The sequence below is a fragment of the Leptinotarsa decemlineata genome, unplaced genomic scaffold, assembly GCF_025532065.1.
Source record: "Leptinotarsa decemlineata unplaced genomic scaffold, Ldec_3_MD MMD2_tig00000010_RagTag_RagTag, whole genome shotgun sequence".
NCBI classification, from domain to species: Eukaryota; Metazoa; Arthropoda; class Insecta; order Coleoptera; family Chrysomelidae; genus Leptinotarsa; species Leptinotarsa decemlineata.
The window spans coordinates 2216348-2238351 of record NW_027412538.1 but is presented as its reverse complement, the minus strand read 5'-3'; the positions used below and the strand labels follow the sequence as shown (position 1 = coordinate 2238351).

The following is a 22004-nucleotide window of genomic DNA, read 5'->3' as shown; positions in this document are numbered from 1 at the left end:
GTGTGTTTGATCCATCTGCGAACCAACAATTACCTGCTTTTAATATACCCGTTTTTGGATTTCATCTGGTATATTGTGATAATAGACCTTCTGATCGGAAGTGTCATGGACCCAAATCAATCATATCACTGGTTTCCGACACACGGGGTGTTGAAGTTGATTGTGCCCACTACTTTTCATAACATATTTCAAAAACGGAATGATTGAATTGTAACTACATCAAAAAATGTCCTGATACATTTCCGGACATAACGTATGCAGATAACTGCCGTTAATTTTCATTACAGTTACAGGGTAGTCCATAACTATCAAAAACAAAATGAAAATAACAAAAAAATTAGAAAAAAAACAGATAGGTTCTTCATTTTTGGTATGTAGTTATTGGCAAAATATTAAATTCATACAGATTCTTCAAAACATAGAGTGGCATACGAAAATTATTTTCCATGAAGTTTAATAAAACCATCAGTATTTTTGAATCTAATTCAACAACTCATTATGATGACAAACTGTTGAAAAGTGATGATTGAGTTTTTAATCAAGATGAAATTCGAGACTATCGTCGCCGATATGCAATTATTTTTCTAGTGACTGAATGTTAATACCTTTGTAATACCAAATTATTAGCTTTTTTGCAGTTATGGATTCAAAAAGACGATAATTGATTTGGATCTGTTTTCAAAAAATACACAATAACTAGGCAAATTTTGCCAGCCTTCCCTCGAGTTGACCAATAATTGACTACACTGAACAATAATCAAACATAACTTCATTTCACTTTAAATAAATATTTGAATGTATATCGCTTTACTAGATCGCTTCGCATACCGCACTGTAACTTCCACTTGACTGTGTCGATATGCTCGTGGCTAGCGTTTATATATCGTAATCGAAGGCGGTAGAAGATTCGCCGGAATTCCATCGAAGTCGGTAGCATTATTCTCGCTACATCTAGAACGGCTGCAAACATCGTACATTCGCGTGCTCTTAGCTACATCACAATTGGTTTAAGGCTACCAGTGTCGACCGGCGTTATTTTCTTCAGGGCATGATTCACAATATTAATTCCGTCCCTGAGGTTGTTCGCTCCAAACAACATTCCTATGTAAGGACACAGTCTCTCTATGTGAACAATTTTAGGCTTGCTTCTGGGTGACAATTGGATTATGTACACGGATTCATTCATCTTTCTGGCTATCAAGTAAGGTCCCTGTTTTGAGATTCATCATAAGGACTGCCACACAATACATATATCGGAAGCTTCAGTTCCCTATCAGTTAACAACATGGATGGTGTGTAACCGGTCGCGTCATGCTGGGAGCTCCTGTATGCCACCATTAAAAGAGGAATTCCAATGACTGCTGCAGCTTATCAAGTGCTTCTGAGTAAGCGAGTCTCACCTATCTTTCGACTTCAGTCCCAAACTCCTTCAGACTCTCGGATGGAGCTTGAGTTCTTGTCTTCAGTTGAGCTTGGTAGACTTGTTGAAGGTGCTCATTACCATACCTGACCTCCAGCGCTGATACGACTGCTTCATAATTCTTCTGCCTATTCACTGGAATATTTTGCAGAATTTCGGAGGCCTTTCCTCGTAGTGCCATTATAAGAGCTGTTGCTTTCTTCCCATTTTTCCGCCCGTTATTTTCCGCAGCAGCCTCTAATTGTCGGCGATAAATTGACCATGAAGATTCGCCATCGGAAGCAATTTTCCATAGTTATCCTTTTTGGCTCCGGTGATTCCTTCTGAAGTTCTCGGAAAACCTCTTCAAACTTTTTCTTGACTCCTTCAGGCTTATTTTCAAATTTTCTTCCGACTTCTTCAAGCTCCTCTTCAAATTTCTTTTCTTACCCTTCAAGTTTCTCATTGACTGCTTTTTCTAATCATTTCTTTGATTACCGGAAAAACAGATTATTTTTCTTTGTTTCCTGAAATACTTTTTGAGATTCTTCCTGAAAAAATTTCCATACTTCCTCTTTACTCACTTGAGTAGTTTTTGAATCTTCAAATAAATGAAGGTTTTCCTGTTTTTACAGTTTTACACGATCTTCAAAGTTTTTTTAAGCTCTTCCATCTCGTCATAAACGACACTACCTGTTTTCACCAAGAAACAGAAAGTTTATCTGTCAATTATTCCACTTCCGACTCCAAATATTACGTTTTTTCCCATGGGTTGACCAATAATTAACTACACTGAACAATAATCATATTTCACTTTGAATACAACAAATACTTCAACTTTTATTCGAATGTCTATCGCCTTACTAGATCCGTTCGTATACCGCACTGTAACTTTCACTTGACTGTGTCGATATGCTCGTGGCTAGCGTTTATATATCGTAATCGAAAGCGGTAGAAAATTCACCGGTAGCATTATTCTCGCTTCATATAGAGCGGCTGCGAACATCGTACATTCGCGCCCTCTTAGCTATGTCACAATTGGTGTATGGCTACCAGTGGCGGCCGGCGTAATTTTCATTAGGGCATGATTTACAATACCAGATTTTCAAGAAAGTTTGAATCCACTTTTCTGAATAGAGTCAAACACTTGGCAAACAATAGTCTTTCACATTTTTCCCAACTCAAAAAATGGGAAATTATAGTAGTTTCAGTACTTTCGATTCAATATAATTTTGACGTAACTTACCAAAAAGACCACTTCGAAAGTCGAAAGTGACGACGATGAGATCCTGTTGAATTAGAAAATCAGGATTGTATATATGGGATTGTCCTTCGACGAATGCCCCGCCATATATGTAGAATATGGTTGGATAGCTGTCCTGACTGGGCTTCTGCAAGAATCACAGAATATGAGTACATTGAAATTGAGGTTAGGCTACTGGTGTTTTTTAAATTGAAAGAGTTTGAAAAATTGAGTGATTACATATGAATACCAATTTTTCCCGATTCGATTCTTTTTACTTTTTCGTATCGCACATCCCGAATGCATTCATGTTATCTGATAAAGAAACTGTTTTTCTATATTGAATACATATAATAGATATTTTATGATGCTATCATTGATTCATTAATTAATACAAAATGCTACCCAATTATTGTTTTTGAATTAGCGTTATGTTGCAAATCATTTCCAAAGTTGGTACTTCATTTTTTTTGGTATATACCATAAATTGTTCGCCGAATCACATCTTTTGTAGCACCATCAACGTTTGCGAATTTTTTATTCCTTTGTTTTCTGTGAAGTGTGACAGTTTTCCTTCTTCAAGCATTCATGAATATTTAAAACTACTCGCTGAACTTGAACATGGAAGTCCTTATTTTCAAATTCCGGATCCCTGTCGATTGACACAGATTCCTCCCACGTAATGTTATCATTTGTTTCAAAAGGTCTCCAGAAAGCCATATTGATGAAAGTACCCAAAAACACTAAGATTTTCACAAAAATCGATTTAAACGATGAGATTGGAACCTTTGGTGTGAAAGTTGAAAACTTTTTCTAGAGATCAATTGCCCTAACACCAAACTGATATTTTTGCACTCGACGCGCGTTTCGCTAACAAGGTTAGCATCTTCAGGAGAAGCAAATTGATACTGAATCTAAAGACAAGGGTTAGCTGTTTATATACCTAAAGTTTTTTGGTCCGATGTGGAATTTGTTTGTTAAATGATGATTATCCTAATTGATTTTTCGGTAATCAAGTAGTGGAACCACTACCTGCAAATCAATTTGTCAACAATAGATTAAAAAGCGGACAAATTAATTTGCAAGCCGTGGCGTACATTTGAACCATGTTTGATTCTACACATAATGGCGTCAATAAGTCTTTCAAACGAATAAAAAACTTCATTTATATCTCACACACACTTTGTTTTATTCAAATTGAAAGATAAGAAGCATTCAACGAAAGACAGCATATTTTTTCAAAGATAAAAAAACATAAAATCCTATTGCATGCTTTTTAATCTATTGTTGACAAATTAATTTGCAGGTAGTGGTTACACTAGTTAATTACCGAAAAATTCATTAGGATAATCATTTTTGCGCGTCGAGTCCAAAAATATCAGTTTTGTGTTAGGGTAATTGATCTCTAGAAAAAGTTTTCAAAAATTGGTTTGTAAAACCACTCACCTAACCCCACGAACACACGGCACTGATAAAGTAATATTGTGAAACAGACAAAACATTTGTATTCAGCCAGTCCAGCTAGCCGAGCCTTTATTCCTCAACTACATTTGATAGCACGTTTACTAACTACCTGGGTGACTAGGGGCCACAGGCAAGAAATGTTTATGACTGTACTCTTATTTTTATTGTCGTTCCAATCGGGAATGGATAGACTATACATGTGTTGACACTATCAACATACAAAGTTCAAAATTATAGATTTACTCATACTCACAGCAAAATTATAGCTATTTATTTATAATCAACTTAATTAGTGGTTCACTTAGCAGGCAATGGGATTTTATGTTTTCCTATCTTTGAAAAAATGTGCTGTCTTCCGTTAAATGCTTCTTATATTTTAATTTGAATAAAACAAAGTGTGTGTGAGATATAAATGAAGTTTTTTATTCGTTTGAAAGACTTATTGACGCCATTATGTGTAGAATCAAACATCGTTCAAATGTACGCCACGGCTTGTCTGAATGGGGCGCATTCTAAATGTCCAATTTTTAATGACTATGATGCATAAACCGTCTGAATTCGATCGATGGCAGGAATTATGTTGACTTTGAGGCCAGCTGTGGTTTGTTGCGACTCAAGATAACCCCACACGAAAAAGTGTAACGGAGTCAAATCGCACGATCTAGGTGGCCAGTTCTCATCACCTCCACGTGAGATGACCATGCCTCCATATCGCTCGTGCATAATATGCTATGTGGCATGAAAAGTGTGGCACGCAACTTCGTCCTGTTGAAAACACATGGTGTTGGTGTCCAGATCCTCCAATTCAGGTCAAGAAAATTTGGTAATCATCGACCTCTAGGGCTCGCCGTTGACAGTGATGGCTTGGTCAATGTCGTTCTTGAAGAAATATGGATCGATGACGCCGTCAGTCCGAATTCCCCACCAAACAGTGACTTTTCCGAAAATTTTGTTTTTTCGTGTACCTTTCCATCCAGAAATGGGCCTCATTGCTGAAGATGATCATTCCATGAAAGTTAGGGTCAGTTGCCAAGTGCTCTAGAGTCCTATCAATGAGCACACGTCGTTTTCTATGGTCGTTTACCTGGGTCACTTGAATTTTGTACAGGTGCAGGCCCAAGTCACAAAGCAAAAATCACCTAGTTGTGGTCTGCACACTCGCATAGCTAGCGGCGATGTTTTCAGCAGATCTTGAACCAGTGGACTCAAATTTATCCATCTCATTGCGAAGACGATTATGGTGACCGTAAAATGGACGAAGCACGTGGTACCTGGCCTAAACCGAACACCCATTTTGAAGGAACAATTTAATTATTTGCACGTGTTGATGAACGGTGTATCCATCCATTATGATTTGGTACAAGAGACAGAATAAATTGCAACTAATATGACAGATATAGCTCCAACGATATGCCCGTTATCAATTGTTAAAGTTTGGAAGTCTCTGTTGGAAAACCATATATAATTTGATGGTGACAAAAATATCTAGACGTTTTTTTAGAGTTCAAAGTACATTCACAGTGATTTAAAAGGCAGTCTAATATTGAGTTACTAAAATTAAAAATGGAAGATGACTTGAAGAACGTATAACACTGGTGCGACTCAAATCATCTCTGCTTCAATGCAAAAAAACTAGCCTTCTAACTTTCGAATACATTCATGAACGACTTATATTTGACACTACAACCATTGAAAACAAACTCTGTACCAAATTTTTCGGCATTGAAATCGATAGTAACCTAAAATTCCATTCACACATACAAAGTCTCAAAAGGAAACTAGCTTTGTCTTGCTTTGCAGTGAGGAACTGGGTCTGCCAATGAATAAGGTGACATATTTTTCTCTAATCTAATCGAATTACACCTACATGAGTTTTACGATGATGCTAACTTTCTTGTATTGCGATGAATTTTTTGCCTTTGTCAACTTATTTTATGTAGTGTTTACAAATTCAATTACACACATATTCATTTCAGATTATAATAAGCAATGTGAATAAAAATAGTTTTACGATGATGCTCACTTTTTGTGTTTGTCGACCTGTAATATATAGAATACTATTTGTCAAATTCAATCATGTACCGACTTCAGATTATAGAAAGTTTTGTCAATAAGAATATCTTTTCTTGGACTATAAAGTATATTGACTGATTGGTTGATTGATCCATACATTAGACATATGATATATAAAAGCAAAAACACGTAAATGAACTTGGCTTCGAATAAACGTTTTTCAGGTTAATAATAATGTTATCGTGAAAGACAACCAAACTCACTTTAACTGGTGTGAAAACGTTGATATATAAACAATCTTCTGACCCAAGAACATTCAAAATATTTCCTTTCAATCTGATTTGTGTTTCAATGCATCCGGATTGGAAGTTGGTCGCATCTAAAACTCCTCTCCATCTCTTTACCGGATGGGGATTCTGAAATTGACGAAATATATATGAATAATTGAATGTGAAATAGTGTTTTCTTTAGGTTGGAATGCAAGTTTGTCATTTCATGAACAAATGTCTTATTGTATTGCAACCACGGTCGCAGTACCTGAAATGACTTGTTTCAGTTACTGTGGCCGTAAGTGTAATGAAATTTTGGTTTTGAACATTTTTCGTTGACTCGATTGAATTAATAAAACTATTTTACAAGCGTCTCGACACTCAAAACATCAACTCAGGGGTATCATCAGATTCAGGGTATTATTCAGACAGTTCTCACAGGAGTACACATCTTCAAAGCTTCGCATCCAGAGTCAGTCAGACCTCATTTCTCAAAGTAACAATACGAACAATTTTTTAATTTTGTATAGTTGCATTTTTTTTTTGATTTTCAGTTTTTGTAACAATGAAAGAATATTTGAAAAGCAAGTTTAGTGCCATCGATAGTTAATTGGTGCAGTCGGCAGTAGAATTGTCAAAATTGCGCGTATCGTACTGGTGATTTCCGTTTCAACGATTATTTGGCAATCGAACCTGTTAACAGAACAAGTTGGCGTTAGAAGAAGAGCGGCTTCTAGAACTTCAGGAAACCCAGTCAATCGAAGTCCTGCAGGAAACTCCGTACCGAAGATGTTTTTGAAAAGAAGAACCTCATCGCCCCCTTCTGCAAAGAAAAAACATTTGATGAAGACAAAATCGCTGAACCAGGGCAGACTCCTCATAGTGGTTAGGAGGCGATGGCCAAAATCTTGCTTTTATTGAGAGTACTCTGATTTTATATCGCTTGAGAATATTTTTCAATCATTGTCTTCAACTGACTCAGACAATTATATTTCCAACCCAAATCCAAAAACTAATCGAGTTTTTTGCAAACCCCTTTTCAAATCGAACTAATTTCAATGCGCAATCAATTTCAATCAATAGTAATAATACCTACATCTCATAACCAAAATTCAGGATTGAATATTTTGAACTCTTTAGAAAACTTCAGTAATATTCTTTAGAAATGACAAATGTTTTCAAACCCGAATATTTAATTTGCGTTCCACAATTCGATGGGAACCCAAATGAACTCAATAGATATTTGAGTACTTGTGATTCTGATTCACAAGAAATTTAAAATTTCATTTACGAAACAACATCACGCACCCAAGCATAGTGAAACCCACTGACGGAAGTAGGTATTGCAAATAATCAACTTTATATTGACATTTCTATAGGAAATATCTTGAAATTAGGAAAAATCATAAACATCGAATGTTTTATTCTGCTCAATAGAGTAACCTTTCTTCTTCAAATTTCAATCACATATACATACATTTTCGATTACTATCATTTATATCAAATCCCCAATAGTCAAAGTCTGTTCAAGGCATTCATATTGAAAAATTCATTTTTACTGAAGAAAATATAGAAATTGCAAACAAAGCAGTCTCAACTATTGGATCTATCTTCACCAAAACAAAAGATAAAACTCTGATATTTCAACTTATGGATTCTCTTCATTGTATACCATGTTTCAATTGTGATGAAGAAAATATTGAACAAAAAACAAGAATAATTCCTCATAAACATGATGAGAGATTAGGATCACGTCACGTATTTTGTCCATAATACATAAACACAGAATAAAATCGATCATTAATACATGTCATGTCATAGAAACAGACTGTCTCTATGGACATGTCGAAGGATTTGGAGAACTTAGGGTTCAGGTCCCAAACAAATTCATTGGATTCATGTGTTGATTATCAGACCAATGATCACTTATGGTGCACTGGTGGCCGAAGGCTTTACAGAAAACGGTTCAAGCGAAGCTCTCAGGCTTACAGAGACATGTTTGTCTGGCTATCAGTGGTGCCATCAGTACCACACCGTCAGCAGCCATGGAGATCCTTCTAGATCTGCCTCCTCCCCACATTTTTCTGGAGAGAGAGGCTAGATGGACTGCATACAGACTTGTGCACATTTGCCAATTGCACAAATCAATTCAGTGCAGAGTGCAACAGACTGTTGGTTGACACTGGCAGTCACATTATCCTAACTTTAGCCTCCAACTGTCAACTACAAAGTGCCTTATAAAGTACTATTCTCGAGTAGAGAGGACTGGATCCTTCGTGAGAAGGAAATATTGAGAGCAGATACTTGTTGGTTCACAGAGATGTCTATCTGCCTAGAACTTATGCGACTGTATTTCAAGCGGAAATTTACGCTATTGAATTGTGTGCGTAGATATTGAATAAATCTAACCTCACACACGAGTCAATAAGAATATTCTCGTACAGTCAAGCGGCGTTGGTAGCTCTGGGCTCCTACCGAGCAACATCTGAATTGGTAGCAAATTGCCAAAAACGACTCTTCTTGATAGGAAGACTTGACAGATTGTCTCTGGTCTGGATTCCTGGTCACACTGGCTTGGAAGATAATGAAGCTGCCGACTCTCTTGCAAAAGAGGGTGTTGCAAGCAGCTTCATCGGACCAGAACCTGTCATTGGCATCGCTTCAGGTTTTGCCAAACAAATACTGAACACCTGGATTGCAAGAAGATAAATGGACTTCTGGTAGAATCTTCCAGGATTGGCTCACTCCAAGGCGTTTATTCACCCTTTCAAGCTTGATACCAAACAGTTGTTGGACTACAGTAGGGATTCACCACGATGTTTAACAGGCCTTCCTACAGACCACTGTCACTTGAATCATCATTTGCAGAGACTTGGACTGTCGGAAGACAGTGTGTGTCGCCTCTGTTCGAGAAATGATGAAACAGCAGAACATGTACTTTGTGCTTGCCCCGCTGGGGACCGAATCAGGTTATTAGAGTTTGGCAGAGCCGAACTCCCACCATCTGACCTGAAGGATCACTTACCCTACCAACTAAACGGCTTCGTTAAGAAGCTGGGTTTATTTGGCCGAGTGTGAATAGGTGTGAGCCACAATAAACCTTTGATGGTTGCGGTGGAGGGTCGAATAGACCAACTCACTTTGGACCTAACCTAACGACCTAACCTAGCTTGCCCTCTGTGACTCTTTTCCTGTTGACAGATCGATCTGATATGTGGTACAAACATTCAGTTTTGATGACAATACAATTCAATAAATTCTGTATAATTGTGAATCCAAGATGGGCGCAGCCATCAATTATAGGTATCGAATAACAGGGCTTGACTGATAAATTAATAGATGGCCGCAGCTGCAAAATGGCGGATTGCATATTTTTTCATAACTACCTCAACATGGGTATTAAAAGACAAGGCTTGACTAGTAGAATAATAGTAGTACACTTTGGAAGAGAATAAAATTCAAGATGACCGCAGCTACAAAATGATGGATTACATATTATTTCACAACCAGCTCAATATGGGTGTCAAATGAAAGGGCTTGATTAGTACTATAGTAGTTCACTGTAAGGAAATGCATATCTAATATAATCTATAGAAAAAAATTTGCCAACTCAGAATAATGACAGTTGTATGACAAAATGATTATTTCGATCATATAGATGAATCATCAAGTCACTATCAGAAAATAATTCTGTCTCTACAATGAACTAACTGTTGTACTCACCCTAAATCTCAAAGATTTCAATGGAGGAGCAGCATACGGTATACCGTAATACCCAATGTAGGAAGATCCATCATCTGAGTACACTTGTTTTCCTTGAACTATCCCATTTCTTGTGAGCACTTGTAACGTTGAGTTCTGCAATATTGAAAAGTATTCTCATTCATTAAGTCAAATTGCCAATTAAAAAAACTCACGTATTTATGTTTGGCAAGGAAGGAAATACTATGGGTTTCCGTAACGAGAGCCACCGGAATGAAGAATTGAATGACACTTATCAAAATCATTGTTTACTCGTTGATGAACACGTCAATTCTATGTTCATTTTTGTTGAGTTGCCTTTTACCCGTTTTCAATTACTAGTGTTGAATATAAGCACAAGGTTGATCACCTGAAATGTTTTTGAAGAACACGAATACGTTCATTCGTAGAAACATTTGCAGGGCCGGCATTACGGTAGTGGAACTTGCATGTTTGAGAATGGTCAGCTTTGTACTATTTTTCAAATTCGTTTCGAAAAATTAGGATACATAACACTGCACACTAGCACGATTCACAAAAGTTTCATATATTCAGAAAGGCAATATCCTGAAAATAGGTCTAAATGGTTGAGGCTTACGAAGCCAAGGTTTTCAGTGTCACTATCTTTCTGATTTGAAAGCCAATAATGTTTTGAATTTTTTTCTGATATTCCACTGGCTCCAGTGGCTAGCTTCTTAGGAGGTTTATACTTCCTGAATTCATCTCCGATGACTTGATATTACGGCTGCGTATAGCGCATTTATGTTGACTCAGCTAGTTTGGAGTGCTAATACCTGAATCTGGATTAGGTAAATTGTAAATAACTTTCGTCGACCCTTTTTCACCTGTCATCATGATTCTTGCTATTTCTGAATTTTTTGAAATGAGATTCCATATTTGGTTGAGGTTCAGAGCTTTACTTTTCTGTTGAAATTATCCGTATGCTTGTGGATCTCTATTATCTTCCGTACCATCCAGCTACGATATCCCTGGTTGGAGGCAATAAGTTTCGTGCTTTCAAACAGAATGCTATGGTTCCTCCTTTAAGTGTGCAGTTTATTTCATGCTCTTTCAGCCTTGTTTCCATGGATCTTCTGGTGATTCCGCTGTATACCTTCCAACGAGGGCATGATATGTGATTCATCCCTGCTGCTGATAGTGGGTCTATTTAGTCTGATACAGGTACAGGTATTGGCACACCAAACTACCTGAGTCAACATGAATACGATCTACGCAGCCGTAATATCCAGTCATCAGAATAAACTCAGAATGTATAAACCTTTGAGAAAGCTAGCCACTCGCGACAGCGAAAAGTCAGGAAAAAATTCCAAAAACTGGCCGCCTTCAAAATTGACCCTTGTTACGATACAATTTTGCTTTGTTATAAATTAAACGATTTATTTATACTTTAATTAATCGGTTAGTTTATTCATTTCCACATGCGAATTTATGTATATTTAAAATCTTTCTAACCCGCTTATGACACCGACTAGGTCGGTAGGTTGTGTTCCTTTATTTCTCACACCCAAGGACATAAGGATAAGGACGGAAATTTTTGGCGAAAAGATATTTTTCGATTGTGAATTGCTGAATGAACTGATTGCCTGGTTGAATTATTTCGCTCGTTAACTACCTAGAAGGAATTTTCGAATTTTCAGCCAACTGTGGTTCCTTTTTGATATTGTGAAGTTTGGAGTATTTTGGGACAGTATTGGAAACCACCGCTGCAAAAGCAGAATTTTAAAAAAAAGGGCAAATAGTCAGTATTTTCTCTCAATTCTCAGAGGATGATCTTTGTCTGTTTTGTGTTGGAAATACCCTCGATTATTAGGAGGTTAGTACACTATTTCCAAACAACCTTGTTCAACTCAGCTATGGAACTCATAATGAATTTTGTCCTTATTCTTCTTACGTTTTGATTACGATGTTGTCATGAGAATATTTTTCTTCAGGGTGTTAGAATATTCCTAAGAAAGGCGTATTTGCATCAGCATGAATTTGGGAAATTGAAATCGATTGCCAGATCAGTCTCTTGAAGAAGTTTCCTGAGCGTTACCTTTACTAATGTTTACCACTGGGAATATTAACAGATTCCTACTACATCCGTATCCACCGATACTGCCGGATCAGTGTTCATTCCCTGGCAGCTTACGAAAAAGGAGCACCCGAAAAGCAGCTAAGTTTAGACTAAGTAATTTGAATAAAGAACCTATAATAAAATGTACAAGTTACCTCATTGAGATGAGTGGTGTAAGCTCTTAGGTGACGTCACATATTAGCACATTTTAGCGAATGTATTTTGATAGTAGTAATCTAGCAATTGAAGTGAGGAATTGGCAAACAGAGGGGTCACTGTATTTTTTTTATTATTGTAATAAACTTCCTTAGTCATTGCGAATAGAATTATCGCGTAGCACCCTTCTGATCACTATGAAGGCAGAAAAGCTCCGATATTTCATATGGATATTTTACAGCAATCATATTCTTTTGCTTTATTTCGACTCTTTCGGTGATATGTTCATTCGAAATTATTATTTTGTTGATGAGCATTTTTCATTTGTCTCAAAAAGAATGGAATATGAAAAATTCCGGGCAGTTACCAATATCCTAAAAATTATTTTTTGACAGCAGCTGCAGCTACCTCAGGTGTTCCACATGGAAGCAACCCAGATCCACTTCTCTTCAACGCCTTCATAAACGACATAGTCGAGGTCATTGACATCAACTGTTTGATAATACGCGGATGACCTGAAATTCCTGAAATTATATTGTGAGATCGAGGACTGTCTTCAACTCTCTCTACATCTGAAACGTGTTGAGGCAATGGTGTTTTCGTAATAATCTTCTTTTAAATGTGAGTAAATGTAATGTAATGACGATATTCCACTTCAATGGCCTCTCACATTCACCGATCTAGGTGTTACCTTCGACACAAAACTTTCCTCCGTACCACACATTGGAGCCATGCTGTCTGCTCTAAACAGAATGTATGGATCTATTGCACGAATTTCTAGAGATTTCGCGGATCCACCTACATCGTCAGATCAAAATTAGAATCTGGATTCCATCTCATCAGTTGTAAACAGAGAAAGTTGAATCAGTACGTCATTTCCTAAAACTTCTCTCCTATAGATCAGACAATATCTATCCACCAATTGGATTTTCCCATGATGCATTTTTAGCTAGACATGTTATGAATAGCTTGAGTTGCCGTCGTGACTGTCACTCCACAATTCTTCTTTTGAAACTGATTAATAATTTAATTATTGAGCCACATATTCTGCAAAAACTGAATTTCAATGTACCTAGACCAATCTCTAGAGTGGTTAATCCTGTATACAAGTGTATACAAGTGTATACACTTGTATACAAGTGTATACCTGTATACAAGTGTATCAAATGTGATTCTGCAAATTGTCAGCTCGACATTTTTCACTGCTCCATCTCTGAGATTAGGTCTTTTCACTTCAGCTAAGTCTATATGTATTGTTTTTATCTTATAACTTATTGTAATGGTATTGTATTGTAATTTGACTAATATTCCTGTCCTATAGTCGGGTGTAACCTGTAAAACAGTGTATAAATAAATAAATGAATATCTGGTCTGTTCCAGATATTAAATAAAATATTTTAGGTTAACTTTATCGTGTTCAAATTTCCGTTTCTTATTAATCTGTTTTCTGATTGATTTAGGGTCGCTGTACAAGATACCGATGAATTAGGTTTTTCTCTCGACACTTCGGAAAAGCAGTTAGCGAGAGTTTTTTATACTTCAACCCCATCAACATATTTGAGTCGCTGTTAATACATGGAGATCGAAGAAAATATTTTCCAATTTCCTCAATATGTTGGAAATGAGAATAACTTTTCGCATACATCAATCTGCCAGATCTACACTAATGAAGATTTCTGTAAACGAGTCCGGATCTGTTTATCACCCATATCTGAAAGTTGACAATTACGAACCATTGCCAAACCCGCAGTGAATTTTTGGAAAAACCCGTTCACCTGTTCACATATCATTAAAAATGCAGAATGGGAATCGTTTTTAGGGTTTTAAGGTTGTGATTCTATAAAACAAGATGAGTATAGATAACCTCAAAATCCTACACATATGTGATAAAGGAAAGAAAATGAATTTGTTGGAAGCCATGGAAACACTAGTTACAGCAAATTTACAACTGTAAAGCCAAAGTCAGTTCTATGTTGATTTTTGGTCCCTGAATGGGGAAATGATAGTTTATTTCACTACCTCGCCTTCAACTTACCTAAAAACTGAAATAGTTTTCAGATTTCACATGTTAGATTTATACTTGAAAATGGGGTAGAACCCGAAACCGGTCATAAAAATGAAACAAATAGTGGAAATTAGAATAAAATAATGATAAAAAACGTTTGAAACACACATTCATCTACGACTTCACAGAATTGAAATTATAATAAAAGCTTGTCGCGATAATTTCAATTTGTGATTAAAATTTTGTAATTAGCGACTTGTAAGCAATTCATAATGTTTGTAATCAAATAAAAGTGCCATGAATGCCTAAAATGTGGAACTTCAACCTTGAATAACTTTTGCACACATAGGATTTATCGGGTATGAAATTTATTGCAGTACCTAGTTGATCTGTCAGAATGTTTCTTAATTCAAATTTCATCTGACTGAATATGTGGAGATTTCTTCTAGGCATCGTGACAAGCTTTTATTAAAATTTCAATTCTGTAAAGTCATAAATGAATGTGGTTAATGTGATTTCAAATTTTATTCTGATCTTTTCAGGGCACTTGAATAAAAGCTTGTTTTAAAAGTTTTTTATCATTATTTTATTTTATATTTTTGAGTTTCAATCGATAGTTATCGATCAATACGAAAGTCCATCTATAAAATGGAGAGTCCTTCAACAGAAAAACTTAAGGAACCAATGCTAATGACGCCCATCTCACCAAATTACACAAGTCATGGTATGCCTCTTGTGCTTGTTGCTCACATTGCGTGATGGATTCTCTTACTCTGGCTACTTAGAGGGTGGTAGATAATAAAATTTTTTCACAATGCAAATAAATATAGGTTCCTACAACCTACTACACCATTTATTGTCTTCTTTTTAGGGTCGGGAAGTAGGTATTCAAAAGTAAAAGCTTGATTTAATTGTTTTTCTAGAAATATATTGTTTTATTGAAGCCAACCCTGGATGTGGCATCTATTTCATGGTAGGCCTACCAACTGCCTATCATAGAAGAATGCGTATACAAAATTTCGTGTCCCTGCTATTTACCGCTGAGAAGATCTCTCGTACGGAGCCGATCCTGGCAGCAGCATCAGGTAACGTTCATAATTGACATGCATTGTCATCGGTTCTGAACCAGCATGCAAAATTTCAGGTCAATCGGATACCGGGAAGTGGGTCAAATTAAAGTTGCAAGATTTGTTAACATACATACAAATCAAGTTAAATAAAAGCTTTCAAAAAAAGTGTTTTCATTCAAGTGATTTCACCATCATTTTGCCTCATCTGCTTGGTATAATTTCTGTACTCCACTGAAAGATACAGATTGAGGCAAAACCGTCAGTCATTTCTGAGAAATTAGTTGGAATTATAGTGTAATCGAACAATTTCATCAAATCCATCATTCTGATGGAAATGAAAAAAGAAGTGTTTGAGAAATCTCATCATGTTCTTTCGGTGAACATCGAATCTACAAACAACGTTTACGAAACATTATTATTGATGAATTTCTGAAACATATTATCTCTGTTACTGTTTCATTAGTATGTATGTGTCAAAATATAAGCTCAATAACAGTTTCATCAGAATGTATCTGTTATAATTTGTTCAACCTTGGAATGAATGTATGTCTTTCGATTGCTTTCGGCACTTCCTAGGAGACATTTGCTGATATCTTTTGGAAGAGTAAACTGTTTCGTTACCTAACGCGTTAAGCGTCAGTCGTTTCTGGCTTTCCTTTCTTTCACGCATACGTTAGTCGAAGGCAGGCTCCGCCTCTCTCGTCGGACAGACGCTCAGTACTTAATGTGCGATGGACATATACTGTTGACAATATTGAAAAAATCTAACCAGCAAGCATAAATATTCTTTCATTGTGTGAATGAATTATATTAATTTTGTGTATGTACATTATTTGCATCATTATTTTAATCCTACCAAAGTAACAATTGGCTCATGGTAGCTATACTATATGTACATACACAAAATAATCAATAAAAGATTTCATTAATAAATAACCTTTCGTTACATTATCATATCAATATACATAAAATTTAAATAATAACCTAAGCTTTTCTCAAGTTGAACAACTTCAATATTGAATAGTTCAAGTTTGAATGGTCAAGTTATGACTTCTGTCGGGTGTCCCGTGAAGAACACGTTTTTTAATTGCGTTTCAGCTATCAACATTTTTGCTTGATAGTTTTGGAGATATGTAGTTTGGAAAAAATTATAAATCCCTTCAGGAAATTTATTAAACTACTTCAATTCATCGTAAGCCTATTATAGGAAAACAAGTATCACCATGTACGATTATGCATGCATTTATTACTTTATCAACATTGCGCAGGATGCGAATGGGAAAAAAAATTAATTTGATCAGCAGAAAATATTGCCAAGTTCATTTTGAATTTGTGTATACCAATTCTACTCAAGTTCTTCATATTTTACACTCACTACAGAGCAAATCTTATGAGGCAGGTATGATTTCATTTGGATATCTTTTGGTAACAGAGGATATTCAATTAATTGCAAACAATTCATCAATAAAGCAGATACTTCGCCCATTTCGTAATGTGTGAGTTGATAAAGTCGAAGTCTTCATTGTCAAATAGCTGTTCTAGATAAAAATCGACTTGACCTTTGTCTCCGGCATCTCCATTGAGCCAGTTGTACCACTTCAAAAGATAGTCTTGAGGATTTTTGAAATAGCAGAGTATTTTTCATCCTGATAGGCGATGTTGAATAACGGCTCTAGATCTAGATCGACTTGGCCTTTGTAATCAATGGTCAACCAATTATTATCGTACAGAGTATGCAAAGGACGAAAAAATTGAAGCTTGTTCTTCTGAAGTTACGCGTTGTCCCCAATGAACCAGTTGTGAAAGAGAATTTTTGGGAAAGCGGATTTTTTATTCATCCTGATGGGCCCCAGTTCTTGAGTTCTTCTACACCATCCCACTCGATATGGTCTTCAATAATCCCCAATCATTCCATAACCTAGTGGTATGTCCTCACGAACTGGAAATGTGCTACGTCCATGGTCAGAGGTAATTTTGAGCAGAGTGGCTACCGATTTTTAATTTGTTGTCAACGACTGTTGTTTACTGCTACTATACATAAAAAACAAGATTTTGTCCTTTATCTCTAATAGAATGGTGTAGAAGACTCCACATTCGAGACGTAAGTGGAAAGTAATCAGATAATTCATTCTTGTCGTTGTTAATTTTTTTGTTAAATGAAAAGTATATGCATCATGTAGGTAACTGATACATTTACAATTTTCGTCTTGCTTTCCCAAAATAGGTTTTCACTGAATAAAGCTTTAGTATAGTATGAATTGCAGGAATTCAGAAATGATTTTTTTTTAGGTGAAATACAACAAAAAAAAATGAGGAAGTATGTGAAGAAATTGCCAATTTTTTTTAGATGATGGAGGGCACGAAAGGAGAAAATTGAGAATTTTGCGTTTCATATAACTACTACACATCCTAAACATTATAAAATTCAGAACTACCGCACATTTTGTAAGTAAAACTCCTAGTATGAGTGCCAGATGCGGATTATTGACTCCAGAATTAGAGCCAACTTTCAGGATACCAAAATCATTTGTTCAAAACCAGGAAAAGAAATCACCATGAAAAATATAGACAAAATGTATCTGGAAACATACAAGGGAAAACATTCAAAACTTGGAGAGCTGCTTCAAAAAAGCAGGGCTTGGTTTAAAATAATTACATGACTTCTCACTGAATCCTGTTCAGGGAGACATCTTAACAAAATTGGGGTGTATAACGAAGACTTCGCCTGAAGGAGATTCAATAAAAAAACAGAAGTAGGTTGCCATGTTCCATGCAAATATGAAACAATCAGATGATGCTCGACAGGTACGATTCGAGAGCTGCACATTCAGCTTGAATCTCTACAGCTTACCTGTGAGGTAGGTCTAGTTATTACCATGCAGCCATAAAGAGCATTACAGTAGACATAATTTTGTGTTATTGGATGGAAGGAAATATATCATGGTCTTCCAACTTCGAAAGGCTTATTCCTCTTAAGGAAATTCAGGCCTTCGATAAGAAGCTGGATTCAGTTGGTCAAGCAATATTAGAAACATTATATTGCAATAAGCCCCTGCATGTTTCATTGGAGGGACAAATAGATGAGATGTTTCTAGGAGCCTAAGGAGGAATGAGAAAGTCAGTTGGCGCGCAAGCCAACTTAGTAATGAATGAAAAATTCCTAATGCTCGATTTGATGAGCGGTCTTCACCTTGATATGGTAGTAGAAGTCTATATTTTGTATAGCGAACAAATGATGACCTGTGGAAAATCTGGCGGCCAATAAACGACTGAGTATTACTGGAATCTTTTTCCGACACCAAAACTTTATCTTAACACCTCGACATGATCACCAAGTGATCATCTTCAAGAGGAAGATTGAACAGTTTAAGAAAATGATCACTTGGTGATCGAAACACGTATCGAGGTGTTGAAATAATGGTTTGGTGTTGGGAAAAAACTCCAGTAATATTCATTACTACACCAAAGGTTCCAAACAGTGCATCACAAAAACGACTGAGAGTCAGATCAGTGATTTCATGTCAGAACAAGATGATAGGCATGAACAAGATTCCAGAAAATAATTTTTATCAATTTAATAATCAGACACTGAATATGTATTGCTTCCTTGGAAATATTTCGATGCGGGTTTTCTTAAAAGAGTTCAAAAAGAAAAATTACCTTTCGGGTTTCTTCTTTTCGTAGAATACAGAAGCTTTCCTCACATACAAACTGAAAGAAACATTTCATCGGGAAAAACTACTTTTGAATGTATGAACAGACGTCACACTACTGGCTAAACAAATTCTATGTCATGCAATAAGTATTCCTGGACAATTTCGCATACGATCTGTTAGTAATGAGATTATTGACCCTTTCGTAGTAGTCCGATTTATCCAGAATTACTACTTTGTTACCTTTGTCGGCTTCCAACGTCCTTGTTGAATTTTTTAGTGCATCGTCTTCTGACTTTCCCTCTAACACATGATAGGTTCACGAAAGAAAGACGACCAATATAGGAAATAGCAGCCACTAACGGTTTCTCGAGGGGTATTGTAGATGACATAATAAGGAAGATGAAGTTAAGGTTAAGAATGAACGAAATCTCCACTTTCAGAAAGGTCGAAAACCAGGATAAACCAGTTCCATACCACCAATATACGAAGATCTTTGGAAAGATTTTCAAGGAACTAGGTATGAAGGTGGTTTCTAAAACAAGTCATTCACTACAGAGCCTTTTGGGAAGTCCAAAAGACAAAGTCGAGAATTCAGAAAAGTCTGGAATTTACGAAATTGAATGAAAGGACTGCGATGCAAAATATTATGGACAGACAAAAACATCTGTCAAAGTAAGATATAAGGAACACATAGCACACTTAAAATATGGAAGACCTGAAAAATCAGCAGTCGCCCATCATATTTTTCAACAAAACCATTCCATAGACTTCAGTTCAATAAGATTAGTTAGACAAGTTAACAACAACAGGCAACTAGATGCCTATGAGAGTATAGAAATGAGTAAACATAATAATATTATGAATAACGATGACAGACCTATACCAAAGAGCATACCATATAGCTTGTTAAAATAATGTTGTTGGGTTTACTCATTACTACATAAGGACACATTGTAAAAATAAATTCAGATAGGCAATATTGTGAAATTAATTTTTATATAGCTGAAAATTGTTTTATATACAGCTATAACATTTAAATATATATTGTAAAATAATAGATAAGGCAAAATTGTAAAATTATTTTAGGTAGGTATACCTGAATGGGTGGTACACCTGGATGGTTTATATATATATATATATATATATGGTATATATATATATATATATATATATATATATATATATATATATATATATATATATATGTTAACTCGAAGATTCTCACGGATAAAGTATGATGAGCTGTTTTCTCGGGTTTCGCTCCGTGTTCTGTGTATTTTCTCCCCATAAGGATTATTTTCACAACGTTTCGGCAAAGTCTCATTTGCCATCTTCTGGTGATGTCTGGTTTTTTCAACTAGACTGATTAATTCGAACTCTGTGTCTCAATTTATAGGGATGGATGTTTCCCTTTACCTGCGTTGCTGCCACTACCTGTGTTTGCTCGACTACCTGTTTTGGTCTTATTACCTGAGCTGCCTCTCCTGTCTCTGTTATTGTACCTGTATTGTCATGTACCGAGTTTTGCCTCTGGAGTTGAGCCGTCTGATTGCTTGTGCGAAGTGATAAAACGGATCTCCATGTTGATGGCAATCTTTGTGCATCATCCCTCTTGTTCATATTATTAGGTCGTTTTTCAATTTCGATTGCCTCTCTGATTGTTCGTGAGTAAAAGTTTTCGTTGCTTGCTAGCATTTTTGTGTTGTCGAAATTGATGTTATGTCCTGTTTGAAGTACGTGTTGGAAGAGAGAAGACGTGGTGACTTTTCCCTTCACTGCTAGTTTGTGTTCATCTTTGCGAATGTTGATTCGTCTGTTGGTCTGGCCGATGTAAGTCCTGTCACAATCATGGCATGGTACTTCATACACTCCTTGTGATTCCAGTGGTATCTGATCCTTGGGATTACGAAGCATGGACCTTATTGTTCGTTCTGGTACGAACGAAGTTGATATGTTATGTCGGTGAAGTATTCTGCTGATTTTATCTGTTGTTCCTGCAATATATGGTAGTGTGGTTGTTATGACCGGTGTATCTCGAGTTTTTTGTTGTTTCCGTGTGGTCTTGGCAGCCGCTTTTATACTTCTTTCTGAGTAGTTATTCATTTGTAGCGTTGTTTCGATGGTGTTCAACTCTTGTTGTCTGTGATCGTTGTCTGCCAGCCTCCTCGAACGTGTAATGAGTGTTTTTGCCACCGCGTGAATTTGTTTTGGGTGGTGGTGTGAATTTGCGTTTAGGTACCTGTTCGTGTGTGTTGGCTTTCGATATACCGTGTGACCTAATGTTCCGTCTGGCTTTTTCATAATCAGTACATCGAGAAATGCGAGCTGGTTGCCTTCTTCAACTTCTTTCGTAAATTTGATGCGTGGATGGATTTCATTCAAATGATTAAAAAACCTGGAAAGTTCCTGGTGACCATGAGACCAAATCACGAAGATGTCATCGACATACCTCAGCCAGAGTTTAGGTTTCAAGGGTGACGTTGCTATTGCTTCGGTTTCGATTTCTTCCATAAATAGCATAAATAGCGTTAGCTTCGCGTTAGTTTCTAGTTTAATCTTCCTCTTTGAAGATGATCACTTGGTGATCGAAACACGTGTCGAGGTGTTAGAAAAAAACTCCAGTAATATTCATTACTACACCAAAGGTTCCGAACAGGGCATCATAAGTTCATGCTTTCATAGTTATTCGATACCTATGACTGTCACTACCTGTTAATGACCATTACTACCTGTTACTGATAATTACTATTACTAGCAATTACTAACTATTACTGATAATGACCATTACTACCTGTTACTGATAATTACTATTACTAATTATTACTAACTGTCAGGTGGTGATAGTCATAGGATTCAAATCATCATAAAAGCAAAACAGAATTTCTTTAGTCAGTATTTTGACACCTGAAGA

The 22004-nt window shown here is 36.3% G+C and overlaps 3 protein-coding genes across 10 annotated transcripts in view; 1 reads left to right on the top strand and 2 right to left on the bottom strand.

The window, feature by feature from the left end:
* Positions 1 to 10511, bottom strand: part of LOC111507680 (carboxylic ester hydrolase) — a 51276-nt gene extending 40765 nt beyond the window's left edge. Inside the window, exons 1-4 of one of the 2 annotated variants that reach the window (XM_074171248.1) lie at positions 10306 to 10511; positions 10112 to 10246; positions 6383 to 6535; positions 2646 to 2790 (exon numbers count right to left, since the gene is read on the bottom strand). In XM_074171248.1, coding sequence (XP_074027349.1) covers positions 2646 to 2790; positions 6383 to 6535; positions 10112 to 10246; positions 10306 to 10395 — 523 coding nt within the window. In that variant the 5' untranslated portion in view covers positions 10396 to 10511. The remainder of the gene's footprint in view (positions 1 to 2645; positions 2791 to 6382; positions 6536 to 10111; positions 10247 to 10305) is intronic. The other variant, XM_023163026.2, reaches the window with a different exon arrangement.
* Positions 1 to 22004, top strand: part of Neto (Neuropilin and tolloid-like) — an 803231-nt gene that overhangs the window by 143030 nt on the left and 638197 nt on the right. The window lies entirely within an intron of this gene.
* LOC111507687 (carboxylic ester hydrolase) overlaps positions 1 to 22004 on the bottom strand; it is a 130569-nt gene that overhangs the window by 83761 nt on the left and 24804 nt on the right. The gene's annotated exons all lie outside the window — the stretch shown is intronic.